Below are 17,176 nucleotides of genomic sequence, written 5' to 3' on the forward strand. Positions count from 1 at the left end.
AGGAGGAGATTTAAGAAATTTTAAATTTACTATGAAACTGCAAAAATCAGAAGAATTGGACACCTAAGGACCCATACCTCCAACAATGGTGCACAAATTTTATTAGAACTTGCTAGGCAGCTACTGGGTAGATATTACTATCCTAATTATTTCACTACTGCCAGATTGTGGATCATTTATAGAAGACATGCACTACATCAATACTGTAAAGTCTCAGCAGTCAAATCTGCCTAGTAAAGTTTACAATGACGGAAAACACAGTCAACAACATTGGATGCAAACTGATGGCATAAGCTTAATGGTAACTTCTACACATTTTATTTGCAATTCCAATTTTCATACATTTTTGTAAAATAGGAATTTTTTTTTCTTTATTCTGAGAATATTCAGGAAAGTTCCATTTCATTGATTCATTTAAATTTTCAAAAAAACAGAAGTCTCTGATGAGACTGTAGCTCTACTGATTTGTACTTACACCAAAAGAAAAGTAGCATTTGGACTCGAAACTTTGCAACAGCAATAAATAGAATAATGATCCTTGATTTAGTCTCTATTTGTGGCAAGATTTATTGCAATCAGACTAAAACTGTAGGACAAGAGGCCTATTGAGAGAATTTTACAGAAATGTCCATTTTTAGTAACCATGGTAAAATGATTCATCGAAATCAAAAAGCAATAAAAAGAATTATGTTTCTTAGAGTAGTCTACTTGTGTGTCTAGTTATATTGAAATCAGACCAAAACTGTAGGAGGAGTAGTATTTTCAAAGTATTTCATAGAAAATTCTATTTATAGTAACCATGGCAACACCATTCATCAAAATCAAAAATCTATATATGAAGAATAAATATATGAATCATTAAGCAATCAATTTATGTGCCAAGTTATCTTCAAATCAGACCAAAACTGTAGGAAGAGTAGCATTTTCAAAGTACTTTACAGAAATTTCTATTTTTAGTAACCATGGCAACACCATTCATCAAAATCAAAAACCAATATATGGAATTTTGTACCTAATTGTAGTCAACTTGTGTGCAAAATGATATTGAAATCAGACCAAAACTGTAGGAGGAGTAGCATTTTGAAAGTAGTTCACAGACATTTCTATTTTTAGTAATCATGGCAACACCGTTCATCGAAATCAAAAACTGATAAACAGAATTATGTATCTTAGTGTAGTCTACTTGTGTGCCAATTAAGCATTGAATTCTTATTTTTGGATGTTGTTGGTCCTATAACACACCTGGCTGTGCCGACAAATTGAATACTGCGCGTTAGCACGGTATTATAATTTCTCAGCACGTCCAGGTGTGTTATAGGATTGACAACATCCAAAAATAAGAATTCAATGCTTATATTTACATTTTCTAATTTTCTCTCCTCATAATTGTTAATTTTGTTAATCTTTATTATGAATTTAGCACCTTTCAGAACTGGTGTGCTTAATAGATGTAAGAGCCGTTCGTGACGTGGAAAGTTAAATAACGCAAATGAACATTGCGAGGAAAAAAATGACAAATCAATTTTAAATGCACTGTTGTTCTATTTTTACGTTAATTTAACTGGGTAATTGTTTTTCATTAAATTGAGTCAAAACAATATACATTTTGGTGTTCCTAGGGTACTGAAAATGCATATAGTTCCTACCTTGTATTCTACCACGCAGTGACAAGTTTTCGTATGTGTTATAGACATTTGAACGTCATAGATTTCTAATGGATTTCATTAAGAAAGTCACACTGAATGTAAATATGTTATTTTGAAATCAGACCAAGACTGTAGGAGGAGTAGCATTTTTGATAACTTGCTTACAGACAGACAGACAGATGGACACATTACTATCGCATAAGCTCTTAAACTTAGAAGATTTCACTTTTGATCTCAGTCTAACTTTTCCCTTATACATTCCTTCAGTAAAAGTGAGACTGAGATCAAAAGTGAGCTCATTTAAGTTTTACGGCCCCGGAGCCTTAATCTCTGACCAGCAGAGCTAACAAAAAACTAATGAAGAGAGTATCTTTCCAATAATCTGAACTGGTGGGAATGTTATACATTGTAAAACAAAATCATCTCTTGACGTGATTTTGTATTTTAGAATGCTATTATACACTTATTTCATGACTTCAAGAGAAACACTGTCAAACTCTTGAAACTGTTGCCCAAGGCCTAAGGCCAAAAGAGCAACAGTTTCCCTAGTCTTTCTCACTACTAAGGGACAACAGTATGACTGTTCAAAAAAGTAACCATAAAAATTAGGGATGTCATTAATCGGTCAATATTTAATAATTGGTTACTCGGACGTTTTTCCGATCGAGTACCCGGGTACTCGGTAAAAATGAAATTAAAAAAGTGTGCTCTTGAGCCCCGTTAAGCTCAGATAAACCCCAAGGTTGTTTTTATCGCGTTTATTAATGTATATAAAGATCGATTCCAACGGAAATGGTTTTTGTTACTAGATTTATTTATCAAATAAACACAAAATACAAAATTTATACACCGAAAATTACAAATGTTTTACAGTTCTTGTTTAGGATCTACTAGTATTTGATCAATGCAAAATAAGGACTATCTGTCTAGACGAACTCCAAAAACAGCGTGAACTCCGAAAACGAAGTCTTTGGCTCCATCATGCATTGCGTCAAAATTGCGTCCGATGTAAACAAACGATGGATTATCATTCGCTTTCTCCAAATATACGGCTGCATAATGGCTGTATTTAGTGCAATATTACTTCATTTTATTTTTTGTTCAATGGATAATTGCATTTATTAAATTGTTTTGTGAATATTGACTTATTTATCGCTTCAAACTCTTGCATAATACTGAATTGGATATACGACATCAAATTCAATACTGCCGGTAAGAAATATTTTCTTATTAAACTTATTGTCTCCTTGATTTAAATTTTATGTCATTCCTACACTAAAGATGATTTTATTTGTTTTTGAAGACACCCAACTTGTATTTATTTTAATCAGAAAATGTGCATTTTTCACCACGGAGCAGAGGTATTAAAAGGTCATTTTAAGAAGACATGTTGTGCCCCTAATATCTAGAAGAGTGGGTTTTAAAGTCTTCATATTGATAGATACTAGTTTTAAAAATATGTTCATAATAATATATGTTCGTATATGATAAAAAAATCGGTAAATAACGATGGTAAAAACTTACGCGTCCAATTCAGGTGTCGTACATAAATAAAAAACCTGAATGCTAATTTATGTGTAAAATTCAGTCAAGTTTTTAACAGTTACAATATATATTGTCCCATTTTGCAGATATATCCCTTTTTTATGCATATTTACTTCTCAAAACGTACTATTTTCTCTGTGATTGATCTGACTTGAAACGTTAACTTTGAAAGTAAATATCTCCTTTTTTGCAAATAAAATAAAAAATCTGACAAATACGATCTCTTCCAAAGTCTTTTATTTAGCATTTCTGAGTACTTGTATAATTGTCATACTTTCCAAAACTTTGCACGGACAGTTTTTGTAGACCCATCATTTTTGCCGAAAAATCGCCATTTTTTGTGTGTGTGCGCATGCGCGGACTCTTTTTTCGGAGTCTTTTTCAGTCTCAATTTCTTACTTCCGGAAACGCTGTTTTTGGAGTTCGTCTAGACTGATCTGTTGCGCAGGTTTGATGATCAGACTAGCGAAAGAGAAGGAACGGAATTTGTTGGGATCGCTAGTCTAATATTATTTCATATGTTGTTGTTTCCCCCGTATACACTAAACTTACGACGCGAACTGACTCAACATTTTCTGATTCTTTGGTTATTTCTAAATATTTCTTCACTTTTGAAGTGGGTAGCGGCATTTCTATGCATGTCCGATTTCGCTGCCGTATATTAACTAAATAATTTTAAAATGATTTAAAGATAATATCATAGACCATACTTAAATGATGTTCACTGAAAACAATCATTGGAGCCATCCAAAAAATGACCACAATACGTGAGAACAGCTGTGTACGAAATGATTGGTCACTAATTACTGTATATACACAGGCGATATAACGGGTGTTTTACGGCGGTTTGCCAAATGGAGATCAGACTATAATTGCTATCAAAACATATTTCACACCTATTGTTCCATACCTAATTATTGAATGTGTGCAAAACGGGAACACACCTTTTACGGGTGTAGATGACGACACGCTAATTACCGCATGCATATTTAAGTTATTTTTTGATAAGTTTTTGAAAAAAAATATGTAGTTTGAAATAAGAAAAAATATACATCTGAGTAACCGAGTACCATTTTTAGTATTCGATACTCGGACGTTCGATCGAGTACCCGGTTAACCGGGTACTCGTTGACATCCCTAATAAAAATAAATGTTTTATTACCTAAACAGAAAATAAAATATAACAAGAAAATAACATATCTTGTATTATAAGAAAATTTACTAATTTCTTAAAGTAGTAAGGTAAGTAGTAATCAATGGATTTTTTCACTTCTGTTTCAACATCAACAACATTTCATAACATCTCATGCAATCTGGAAATAAAATCAACATGTTGAAAAAGGAATTAAATTCCCACACAGTATGGTGTTAAAGCAGAAATATAAAGGGGGTAGTTATCACTTATAATAATCTACATAAGTACTGTTTAGTAAATGACGTCATGATATTTTAAACACTTGAATATCATATCCTGCTATTTAGGCTACACTTTAATTAATCATGCAATAGTTTTCTGTGACCTGAATACAGTTTGACTCTTTCACAATATACATGTCAAAAACATTTTTAAAAATCATAAAACAGTTCAAAATGCCTAATTTCAATTTATATAGTAGGTTAGACAATAATATTTATTTATAATAATTTCAAAAAGAAATAAGGCAAGTAAACTGTTGAAACTTAACTATGAATTCTCTTTGTTAATTTAGCATGAAAAATATTTTGGAAAATTAATCACCCTCCATCACATATTTTAGTTCTGTAATCTGTTCAATAAATTTGTCATGACTTAAAAACAGTAAAATTTAGTTTCACTTTAAACTTTACTTTTACTTTATATAATTAGAGAGCATCATACATGTCTGAATGATTGTTCATGTACAAAATATGCTCAAAGATATACATGTACTGGTTATATTAATATCAAAAAAGATCTGCACTGGGCAGTGCAAATTACTGGTCATAACATTTGAAAACTGCAATTTATGCATTACAGTTAGCAGTAAGTTACATATATTTTTCAAGAAATGAATTGAATGATTCCTTAACACACCTGCTTGTTTGTAAATTAACTCCAACAGTAGATATGGAGGTCCACATATTGATTGTGTATTTGATACAAAGCTTGGTGTGAGATGGGACGACAGATAACTCTAAGAGACAGAGATGTCAAGTCCACTGTAAATTATCTTTCCTATCGCCCAGGCTTTTCCATGTTATCACAGTTTTATGACAAGATGATGTCACTCTGTGTTCACCCTGGGGTTTGAAATATGCTATCTTGGCTGGGGATCAAGAAGGCTTATAGTGATGTGTGTGTCTCTCTAAGGAAAAAAATAGGTATTGAATATTTTTGGCAAACTTTTCAATAACACAACATATGACAGGAAGCTGCATTTTAGTGCATGTATGTCCAATGCTGCTGATTTTTTTTTTTTTTTTGGGGGGGGGGGGGGTGTTTTTTTTTTGTTTTTTGTTTTTTCTTAATTTGTTTGTTTGTGATAAGAATCTGATGTGTATAGTTGATTACCCTGGTATTTTAAATGTCAATTCTAAAATGCAATGAGTGCAAAATTTGCGAATGAGTGAAAATATCAAACAATATTAAAACAACTGTATGAGCCAATTGAAATTTCAATTACAGTATACTTGAGATACTCTGACATAACTCAGCTCACAAAATGAAACCCCCAGTTCCCATATGAATATAATGGCAAAGTGCAGTATGTTATTGAGCTTTTTTGAAAGTTCCATTGAATTTCATTCTGAGATTAGGAGAAGTTGCATAAACAAATGGGTACGCCTTGTATCAAGTATAACGACAAAGTCCATGTTTTGCTATGGAAAACCCAAATATCTGTCCGATCAAAATGTGAAATAGGAGGTACACAATGCCACCTATAATGTAATAGAGATTCTGTGAAAGTCTCAGTAAATTTTATACATTGGAATAGGAGGAGCTGCAGATATGAGATGGGTACCCCTGAGTGTATCAAGAATGGCAAAATCCATGGTTTGATATTAGAAAACCCCTAATATCTGTCCGATCAAAAAATAAGATAGGAGATGCACAATGCCACTTTGTAATCAAGATTTCATGAAAGCTTCATTAAATTGCTTTCAGTAGTGTAAAAGGAATTGCGGATATGGGATGGCTACCCCCTAGTGTAAGACAGATGGATGTATGGATAGAAAGATAAACAGATACCCCCATCACTAAATACCCCCCCAAATTTCAAGTGGGGAGGGGTTTATAATGAATACAGCAATCCTCAAATTTGTATTGGTATTTTAAAATCATTTATTATTATTATTATTACTTAAAAATCATTTTTGTCTTAAAGTAGTCTTATAGTATGGTATATAAGCTTACTGAATTAAAGATCTCAACAAGGATCTACCCATTCAACCTTACGATACCCAAATTTCTGATTTTGTAATTTTACAACGAGATTGATCTTACACCTAACCGTTATATTTAAAAATTGAATGTCTTCAGTTGAAGGGTTTATATTAACCGCATTACACTACTAATTCATTCATTTTAAAGTTTAAATGGGAAGAATTAATCTGAAATTACAACAATATCTAATATGAGATCACACCTTAATTCATCATTTTTAACAAATGTCTCTTTTGTGAGTGAAAAAATTGAAAGGTAAAACATGGAGTGCATCACTGACTTTGAGGAATTTATCAAAATATTACAAGATTTCAATAAAACACTCCAAGCATTATACTACAGAAGCAATCATCAGAAATTACTTGACTTTACTTCAACCAGGGATCAAGCTGCATAAAATCAAATCATGTGACGCAGGATGATTCTAAAGAAATTACCTTTCATCAGATTTGGGTTTTTTCTTTGTAAATATCCTAAACATGAATCTATGCATCAGACCAAATCTAACAAGATTTCCTAACTGAGTCCAAGCTTGCTTCATGGAAAGACTTCTAGCTCTGACAACACAAAACTGGGAGATACCACAGCAAAAAGGTCTGTTTGGTGATGTTTGTGTCTTTCTGGTCATGAGAACATTTCTCTCTACCTCATCTAAAGGTATGGCCAGGTAGAAACCTTCATTGCCCTTTGACCTTTTCTACCTAGGATTCCACGATTTGTTATTGCATGAGAGTGTGGGTGGGGTGCAATCCCTAGGCTTATCTTGAGGCTAACATATAAATATCATTTCTTTGTCTCCAACCACCCTAAATTTGTCACACCACCAGCAAGTATCCAAGATTCTCTGCTTGAGGTACATATACTAATCAGCTAGAAGTCAATTATTGCAAATGTGTTACATGCTGAGAGATATATTGATACCATTTAAGAAAAAAAACCCACATACAAATAGCTACTAAAATTGCAGTACTGACATACTGTGTATTAAACCATACATATTTCTTTCATAGAAATCATATCAAGTTTCTTATAATGTAAAGTATATAAATTCTAAATGCTTCACAACTTGAAACCCAATCCTCAATTATTATCTCCAAAATGAATAAGTTTGAACACTATTCCATTCTTAAATTTCTGTTATTTAAACTTTGGTCTGGCACATTCAATATAGACTTGTCATTCCAGTGTCTCAATATCAACGTGCCTTGATGTATCCGCTGTTTACCCAAGTACTAAATGTAGGAAACATCGCACTTAAATCTCACTTAGAGAACAAGGGACAGTATGTCTCGCAGGCATTCGTCATTATTACAGCTTGGCCTAGCTTCTCCATCTCATTAAATGAGATGAAGGCTTCTATTTACTAAATAAACATCCCTAAGGAAAGTCCATATCTAACACTTCGGCAGAGTCATGTATATTCTTCCAAAATTTATTGATGATATAGTATTATTTCAAAACATCAATAGGCAGCTGAGAGTCAATGTCAATACTTTAACTACTAAAATTCTCATCAGGTCAAATTCTAAAAAAGAGATACACATATGTCACACTGTGTGTATTGAATTATCGGAAGTATAATGTGAATAGATCTATGCCAATCCAAGCCCAATTCACATACCGGGTAAATATACAGAACATTGTTCAGCATTTGATAAACTAATTTCATAAATTCTATACTATAACATTCAAGTATAATTTACAGAGTTATGCGTGTTATAGATGCAAAACTATGCTTTACTTTTTTGTTGATTTGGTATGCCACACTTTGCAATTTTGTATGAAAAAATCCATTTACACCGGTAATCCAGACAACAAGATGGAGAAACTCTAGCTGGTCCAATTAACAATTGTCAGTGCTGTGTAAAGCCCTGAATGTACAAAAAGTCAAAACTTTTGAAAGTAATTCCAAAATATCTATAAGTGAACTTTTTCTTAAAACAATTACTAAAGATATCACTGAAAGTACTAAAAAATGTCATTAGTGACATGCACATTTTGCTTTCAAGACTATGGACATGTGCATTTTTCACACAATTTCAAAAATTTCTAAGACCATTATTCAGTATATTTTTTGTCATTTTATTAATTTTTGTTTAACTAAGAAGACATCAACTAATAACTGTATACAGTAAAACACGCTTACAGCGAACATGCTTATAATGAATTGATGCTTACAGTGATTTTCATTCCCCGCGACTTTAAAATATATTGTAAACTCTACAGATATAACAAATTATGCTTATAATGAAGCAAGATCATCTGTCCCTGGAACTTTGTTATGAGTTTGTTTTACTGTATACATCAAATGAATTACTGACTCCATTAGTGCAAACATTAACCCTGGACCATCTACTGCAGTCCTGAATACCCTTCGAAGTTTTTTTTATATTTACAGTTAAGCCTCATTATCCCAAACCCAATGGGATGAAAAAAAGAACTTCAAGATATCCAAGGATTTGAGATTATCAAGGTTAAAATACATCAAGAAAGAAAAGTTGGGACTTTTAATTCACTTCAACATATTCATGGTTTTCAAGATATTGAGGTTTAATTAAGATAATAAAGTTCAATTGTATTACACTGATATGAAATTAGAGTTGACAATAATTATGCAAAAATGTGAAATTAGAGTTGACAATAATTATGCAAAAATGTGACTTCTGATACTGAAAAATAAGTATAGTGTTTACACGGCTCCTGATTCCTCCTGATTCTGAGCCCTCTGAGGATTAAGGAATAGATTAGAACTATCATGATGGCCTAAAGCAGGGTTAGGATATAAATATTCCCTAATCCATAAAATCATAGCTACTCTAAGATTCATGACATTTAGAGTCAACAAATGTCTCATTATACAAACTATAATTATTTTGGTCTACCAGTTCTTGCAATAGGTCTGAAAATTAAGAACATTTCCTTATAATTGTTTAACCATCTCCACTGGTGATGGCAAGCGAAATTTGGCTCAATATTTTTCACTGCACATTCAATATGGGACGCAGCTGTTTCCCTGCTTAAGGCCATCATAATAGTTCTGATCTATTCCTTAGTCCTCAGAAAAAGCAGTCCGATTAAAATTAGCCTTTTCATTTCACTTGTCAAATAAAAAAACAACAACTTCAATTAGATTGTAAAGAGAGTTTGCATTCAACATATTCAAAGAAAAATATTTCACATATATTATCTACTCCTCCATATTTCAAATAATTGTCTGAAGGCATTGTATCACCCAGCTCACATACTCTGAATGAATGAAATAGCTTTCCATTTATGATTTATTACCATAGCCTCCCTACAAAAATTTAATTAGCATACTGTAAAACATTTAACAGACTTGTTTTGAAAATTTGTTATCCTGCTTTATACCAATATTTGATAAGGCATGAAGACAGCAAACTGTGCTGATGGTAATCGAAAAAATACCAATATAAACAGGCATTTATGTTACGTACAACATCAATGGACTCCATAGCATGGAATGCATTTAATATTTCAAGAAAACAAGACTTAAAACTTTCAAAGATTTATTTTAAACATGCTCTAAAGAAAGTTGGCCATACATTGAATCAGTGTAACCTTTATATACTTCTTATCACCTATGTATGACTTGGACAGGATTCAAAATTCAAGAGGATACCAATTTTAAATACTTTCATGATCCCTTTTATAATAAACATGCTGTGATTTTAAAACTTTTAAGTGATCACTGATTCATGCAATTCTTTTCCGACTTCATCTGTTTATATAAAACCAATGGTTGAACACGATTCCATGAAGGAAACGGAGAATGTACAGTTAATTCTGAATTTCTATACAAAATGGCTGCAAAAGGCAATCTTCTAAATTATGTAGCATAGCTGTGACTAAGACAGGCAATATCTCATGGAGAAAAAATCTCCTCTGGGACACAGTCTCAATCATTACATGTAAATTGGTCAATTATAAGCTTGTATCTGCTAGCGTAACTTATAAAATTGATCATCTTGTCAACAACTTCATTATCCATCCAAAATCAGACTATTTCACCGTGAAATCAATAGAAAAAAAGTATTTTGGCCATATGTACAATTTGAAGACAACTGAGTCCCCTTCTGCGTTTACTTGATTTATCTGGTCACAACACGGGAGGGAAATGGTATTATCTGGGACTACTGCTGGAGGAAGTCAGGGGTCTTAACAGCAACAGAGGACAACCTTAATGCTTTTTTAATCCTTGTCAATGACAAATTTCAGAGCAATGGGAATTTATCCCTCTTACTTTTCAGGAGAATTACTGATTTTTTTGCTTTTCTTCTAGAAGAAATCAATTCTAAATTTAGTAGCACTTAATGCAACAAGTAAATGTATTAAATTTACTCTCTACAAATGTTGAAGAAGAAAAAAATCTCATCTCAATAGTACTTTCTCCTAATAAGCAGTACCTTTTGATAATTAAATTATCAGATGAATCATTTTTTTCAAATAATATGAATTAATTGTTTAAGTTCAAAATAAAAAGATGGGCCAATATTTATGTATACACTCCCAGTCAAATCCTTTCCTTGTTAAAATGAAAAATACCAGGTCAAATCCTTTATTATGTCAAAACCAGCTCAACAGAGAATTGCCAGAAATAATGAATGGAGAAGTGTGTTACTCAATGTCTTCCAAATAAGCTCTCAAAAAGAAATGGGACAGTGGAATAACAAATTCTATATAAACTTGACTGTTGTATCCTAATCCAGGTCTTAAGACTGATTAGAAGGTGTACTTCAGCCAAAGTTCTAGCACTATTCAAGGGAAAAAAGTTTTATTTTTGAAACTCAATTCCATTTACCTGGTAATTCCAGGTTCCATAATAGGTAAGATTTTTGCATGCAAACTACAAGTAATGACACTTGACACCCCCCCCCCCAATATATCACAAAATGTAACTGAATAGAAACAATGGAATGATACTTTTTTGGGAGGTTGAGTGGGGAGAATGTCATTGCATAGTAAGTTTTATGTTCAAAGTTTAACCCGCAGACAGACAGAAACAAATTTGGAGAAAAAAAAACACATCCCATTCAGATAGAAAAGGATATATACATAAAATCTACAGTACTACTAAAACATGGTTAAAAATTTTTAACCATCCTGACCTACATTATTTATCCATGCCATCTCCTTGACAAAATCTTGGGGGAAAAAGTATAACTTAATTCTTCTCTACCATATTATGCAGGACTGTTAAAACATATTCATGTACATTTAATAGCATAATGTGTCACTCCTACATTCTTTCAACCAACACCTACAAGAAAATTATTGTTTGGTACAATGGGTGGTAGCCAAACCTAACATGAAAGGTAGGAGTAAATTATAGATATCAATCTCTAGAGCATTACCTTACAGTGTGAAGAATTTGATAGTGGAAGTCTATAGAATTGTCATGAAAGATTGTGACATTCTCAAGTAAATAGACATACTGACACTGCAGTTAGGTCAAAACATGTGTTTTACCTGGAAATGGCCTCAAAATGGACCAATCACAGGATCATAATTGGTTTGTTTATATCACCGTGACAGCTGCACATTAAGAGACTGCACATTTGGCTGTCTGTCTTACCTGGTAAGCTGAGGCATACCTGAGATGACAGGTAGAATTAATGATTTCATATGACAGTACAGGCCGCAAGTTTATCACTGCTGACAAACCTATACTCTTCTGAACCACTTCAAAGTGAAATATAATCATTTACCCAAAATAAGGAGATATAGATACTAAACTGCAATAAAGGAAGCAGTGTGTATCCCGCTCGTCTCAAAAAGCTCCAGACACTGATAACCAAAGTGAATCTTAGGGACCCTCATCATGTCTTTCATGGGCTTTTCTAGGGTTCTTATCTATAATATATGATGGAGTGCAAATAGAACCCTGGGAGAATTCCAAATGAACAGGGTAAAAAGGTAAAGCACAGTTATCTTTAAATTATCAAATGTCTTTTGTGTATGCATGCACCTGGAATTTTATTGACATACAGGTGTAAATGATTTTTCAAAAACCGACATGCACACTACACGTTAACCAATTCAAAAAATATCAATGAATTATGGTAGGCAAGCTTTCACATGATGAAATTCAATTGACAGTAAATGTCCGAATGAGGTACGTGTTCATGCACAATTTTAATGCATGGTCACAGACATACACCCCTCGTTTTTTTCTGTTCACATAGGGCAGTATTTTTTTTTTTAAGAAAAATTTCAATTATCTTTGCCTCCCCTTTCACAAAATCTTTTAAATAAACAAAGTTCAAGAAGACCAAAGGAAGAAATCCAATTGATGTACTTTTGGTAATTAGCACACATAAAACCCTATTATTGTTGTCTCTAGTTATTGCTCAACAATGGAATGTTTAGTCCCCTGTTATCTTAACCTAAAAAGAATGTTCAATAAATAATTGAACAAAAAGCTGTTAAAACCAGGCTTTATCCTGAAAGACTACCGGTGTAAATCGCTAAAGGATGGATACACAAGTCTCCAACACCTCAACAATCCAAACTGAATAGCTTCTTCCGTTAACTGTCAAACGCAAGGAGGTGTTTTTTTGCATTTTCTTTCATTGCTTAAAACATGGTGTTTGATTTCAACAGGAAAAACAATGAATACTTTAAACAAATATTTTGATTTTTATCAAAGCTCCAACATGACATTTGACACTATTATAACAAGTTAAATTGTGCATGCTGCTTGCATATGTGAGAGAATCCACTTTATCCAACCATGACATAATAATAAAAACAATGAATATTCACCTGGCCATACAAAACAAATTAAGAATCTTTGACAAAATATGTGCAATGACACACAGGTGTATTTCCATTGTTAGATATGTTTTCTCTAACATTCCATTGTAAATGTTAACATCTTCATGGTTTGAGGCAAGGATATTTTATCTGATGGGAAAGTTTGAGTATCTTTCCATTAAAAACAATTATCTACTGTGGACCTTTGAACTGCAATCAAATGCAAACTGCTACAGGATATTTAGTCAAGCAACAATACACCACACACCTGATGAACAACTACTTACAAATGTTAATCTCTAAATATTTGTTACCTTTATATGTAATCTTAGTACATACATTTATTAGACAAGCAATGACCACAAACTGGTCAATATTAAGATGAATGGTCAAACAAATCAAATCACTGTCTATTTTCATCATTACATAGTGTTAATTTTGCTAATAAAAGCTGTAAATAAAACTTTTCTCTGTTCTATCTATAAATATATATCTATGTCTTGCAATTAATTATCATGCCAGGATTAGAAAAAAAATCATGTTTACCCATGAAACTGTCAAAAAGCAAACAATGATTTGATATTTAATGCTACTTACTTTATATGAAATATTCAAAGAAGATTTTGTGATATAAAAATATTGATTGTTTAGTAAAAGAATGATTTTTTCATGACAGACTAGCAAGCATCTATTACTATCAAGTTATACACCCTATATATATGTATGCCACGCAAGTGACACAGTAGCTTCTGACATTCACTATAAGACTCCTTTATGAAAGAAATGTGTTAAGTTACTGTGTAGTAAAGGGGGCAATCCCTTTTTGTTATTTCCACCTGATATACCATACAATTACAAAGTTTTTAAATCTTACTTAAAATCTAATTGTATGTAATACGCCAATCAGGAAAAAATTTCAACAAGTGTGCAAAGATTTTAACAATGTTTACGCACAAATGATATTTCATGTTGTAGCTGCGTAAAATATTTGCACAAGATATTTACATTCTCTTCCGAAATTCACAATGTCTTGCAGTGAGTAACTAGTGGGGGGTGAATTCTTTTATCGAAGTTTTTCACCGTTCATCAGACAAGCAGTCACTAATGGAATGCCCTGTCCTTCTTCCAAACTATCACCTTTTCAAGATCATACCAATAATCTACATGATCCCTCTTTATTGAAATTCAGGAGTTTACAACCATGACCAGCTTAAATCAGTTTTTCCAAATGTCCATTTATATTGACCTAAACTTGGCGATCCAAACAATGCTGAATATAAATGCCAGAATATTAGTTGTCCATATCTAAACATTCCCTAAGCCCAATTTCAATGGGAGAGCTTGCATATCTTAATGTTAAATAACTAAAAGTAATATTAAAATGGATTAAAATGAAATTGTTTACATTGTTCACTGCACAATGGTGACCAGAACAGGGTGTTTGGCTTCTTGACATGAAAGGTATACTGTTAATAACTTGATTTCTTTTTTAAACACCAGGGCAGAGGGTCAATTTTACAATCTATCACTGTTTTTCAATAGATTTCATTAATGCACATTAAAGAAAATGAGCAATAAAACATCTTGTAAAACAAAATTTTATTGACAGCCATCTATGAAAAGCCATTGAAATTTTCTTTCAAACTACTTTAAACATTATAAAGGAATGCATGCAGAGAAAAGAATACTATGGTAATGTTTAAGTAGAATTTGAAATGAAATGCACAAAGTATCTTTTTAAAAGAAGTCCTATGGATATTTTGGTCTCTATGAATAAACAAAAATATTGTCTTTATAAAGATTATTAAATGGGGATATTACATCTTTATTCAGTTATCAGAAATGACACAGTTGTATGACATTATCATGATTCTGAGGATTAGACATCATTAATTATTGTATTCCTCTAAGGGTTCATAAAAATTTTCCAACATGCTCTAAGAGTGAAGGTGCACCAAGTACATATATAATATAAACTTTTTGTTTACCAGTATATATTTTACTTCCTAAGGTATACCCATTAGACATTTACTTATGCATGTTGTATATATTTGCTCTATATATGGACATGTAAAACCTTTTAAATTTAGTTTTTGTTCCAATGAAACAAAGTGCCAGGTGTTAGAAATCCCAATTTATGTCACATATTGCTTAACATTAATCATGTTAATTGAATCTATTCAATAAACAATTGGTCTAATTTAATTCTTACTACTATAATAATACCCCGAAATGTTAAGGCCCTGGTCATGCTGCTAATTTTAATGTTTGCAGCCTCTGATTTTGTGAAATGTTCAATTAATAAAATTAACTGCAAGCAATTAGTGGGGGAAAAAATGAATACCCCTTAATTATTTGATAAATTTTAATTTAACAGACTAAAACCCATGTGATCTATTAGTTCTCAATATGGTAGTACATGTAATGAAGAATATCAATAAAAAACATACAAATAATAAACCTTTAATATGTGACTTACTTGAGGTAATATATTCTGCCCTGCTCTGCTGCCAGGCGAGCTTCCCATCCCTCTGGCAGTGCAGCATTGAGGCGCTGGAGGTGATTACTGTGGACCTCAGTCATGATTGAGGTTCAACATCACCTCCTAACTTCTGGCTTATCGAGGTGTCTCCTCATGTAGAAAGAATCAGTGCCACTTATAATCCAAGACAGATCACAAAAATTCCTAATATATATATATCCCTAAGAATCCCAGTTATTGTTGAAAAATTGCTGAAAACATAAATTAAAATATAAACTAAAAGACCAGTGTCAAACATACTTCTTTAGGTATGGTATTGTATTGTAAGATCAGCTTGAGTATTTCCTTATTTCCCTAAATAAAAAGTTTTTTACTAAAAATTTATCATGTTAAACTCATATTAACTACATGTATTGTAAGATTTGTAAGTTTCTGTTGTCTTGAGGGTGATGGGGGTGGGGGTGGGGGTGTTTACCATGGGCACCCCACCCATCCGTCACAGGTGAATTAAACCCTGGGCCCTCTGTTCGCTGTGCAGATCTAATCCTTAATTGCTTCTAAATAAGCAAGCAATCATAATTTTATGTCCAGTAACTGAACTCTGAATTATCCTTTTCAGTAGGAACTAACTCTTTATACTGAATACTATGTAGGAAAATTATGAAAATTAAGTTAATATTTAACAGAAATAAATTCAGCTAAAATTTAATCTATTTCCAATCATTTAATTAATCAAGTGTGCTCAGATCGTAAAATTCCTCTAAATAAATATAATTATAAATTAACCTTTGTCAGATTTGGATGGAATTGAATACAATGTAAGTTTTCAATCATTATTTATTATGCATTCACTTGCATTAATCTTGAGAACATATAAGTTCCAAGTTTTTAAATCTCCATTAACATTTTAAAAAATGCAAGAAATAAATACTACTAGACAATTTGAAATAGCCTAATACCCAATTCCCCCTTTACATGTCCAATATAATACTGCTATATATATCTGCACAGGCACTGAACTTCAAAACTTCAAAATGTATATATTATGAAGTCATTCCTTGGAGTACGGTAACGGTACATGTTAAAAAAGAAATCAGATGAAAACTTTCAAAATTTAAAAGACGATAGAAATAACTTTAAAAACTTACTATTTACATAACTGCTGATATATATGTATATTTTCGTCGCATTTCAATAGATTAAACACTCTGTAGTGGACAAGTAATTGGCAGTTGTCTCATACACCTTGCCTCTCTGTTGACAACTTGAATGAAGTCGTGTGTGAACGAGCACCTTACGTGACGTCACAATCACGTGATTTGCGAG

The 17,176-nt window shown here is 32.3% G+C and overlaps 1 protein-coding gene across 5 annotated transcripts in view; it reads right to left on the bottom strand.

Annotated features, from left to right (window-relative positions):
* LOC133173697 (uncharacterized) overlaps positions 1 to 17,166 on the bottom strand; it is a 52,477-nt gene extending 35,311 nt beyond the window's left edge. For all 5 annotated transcript variants that reach the window (XM_061308698.1, XM_061308695.1, XM_061308696.1 and 2 more), the window contains exons 1-2: positions 16,999 to 17,166; positions 15,848 to 16,101 (exon numbers count right to left, since the gene is read on the bottom strand). In XM_061308698.1, the coding sequence (XP_061164682.1) occupies positions 15,848 to 15,951 (104 nt within the window). In that variant the 5' untranslated portion in view covers positions 15,952 to 16,101; positions 16,999 to 17,166. The remainder of the gene's footprint in view (positions 1 to 15,847; positions 16,102 to 16,998) is intronic.
* Between the last annotated feature and the right edge of the window lie 10 nt (positions 17,167 to 17,176).

Source organism: Saccostrea echinata, unplaced genomic scaffold, assembly GCF_033153115.1.
Source record: "Saccostrea echinata isolate AGI-Se365-2 ecotype Australia unplaced genomic scaffold, CSIRO_AGI_Sech_v1 ptg000056l, whole genome shotgun sequence".
In the NCBI taxonomy this organism is placed as follows: domain Eukaryota; kingdom Metazoa; phylum Mollusca; class Bivalvia; order Ostreida; family Ostreidae; genus Saccostrea; species Saccostrea echinata.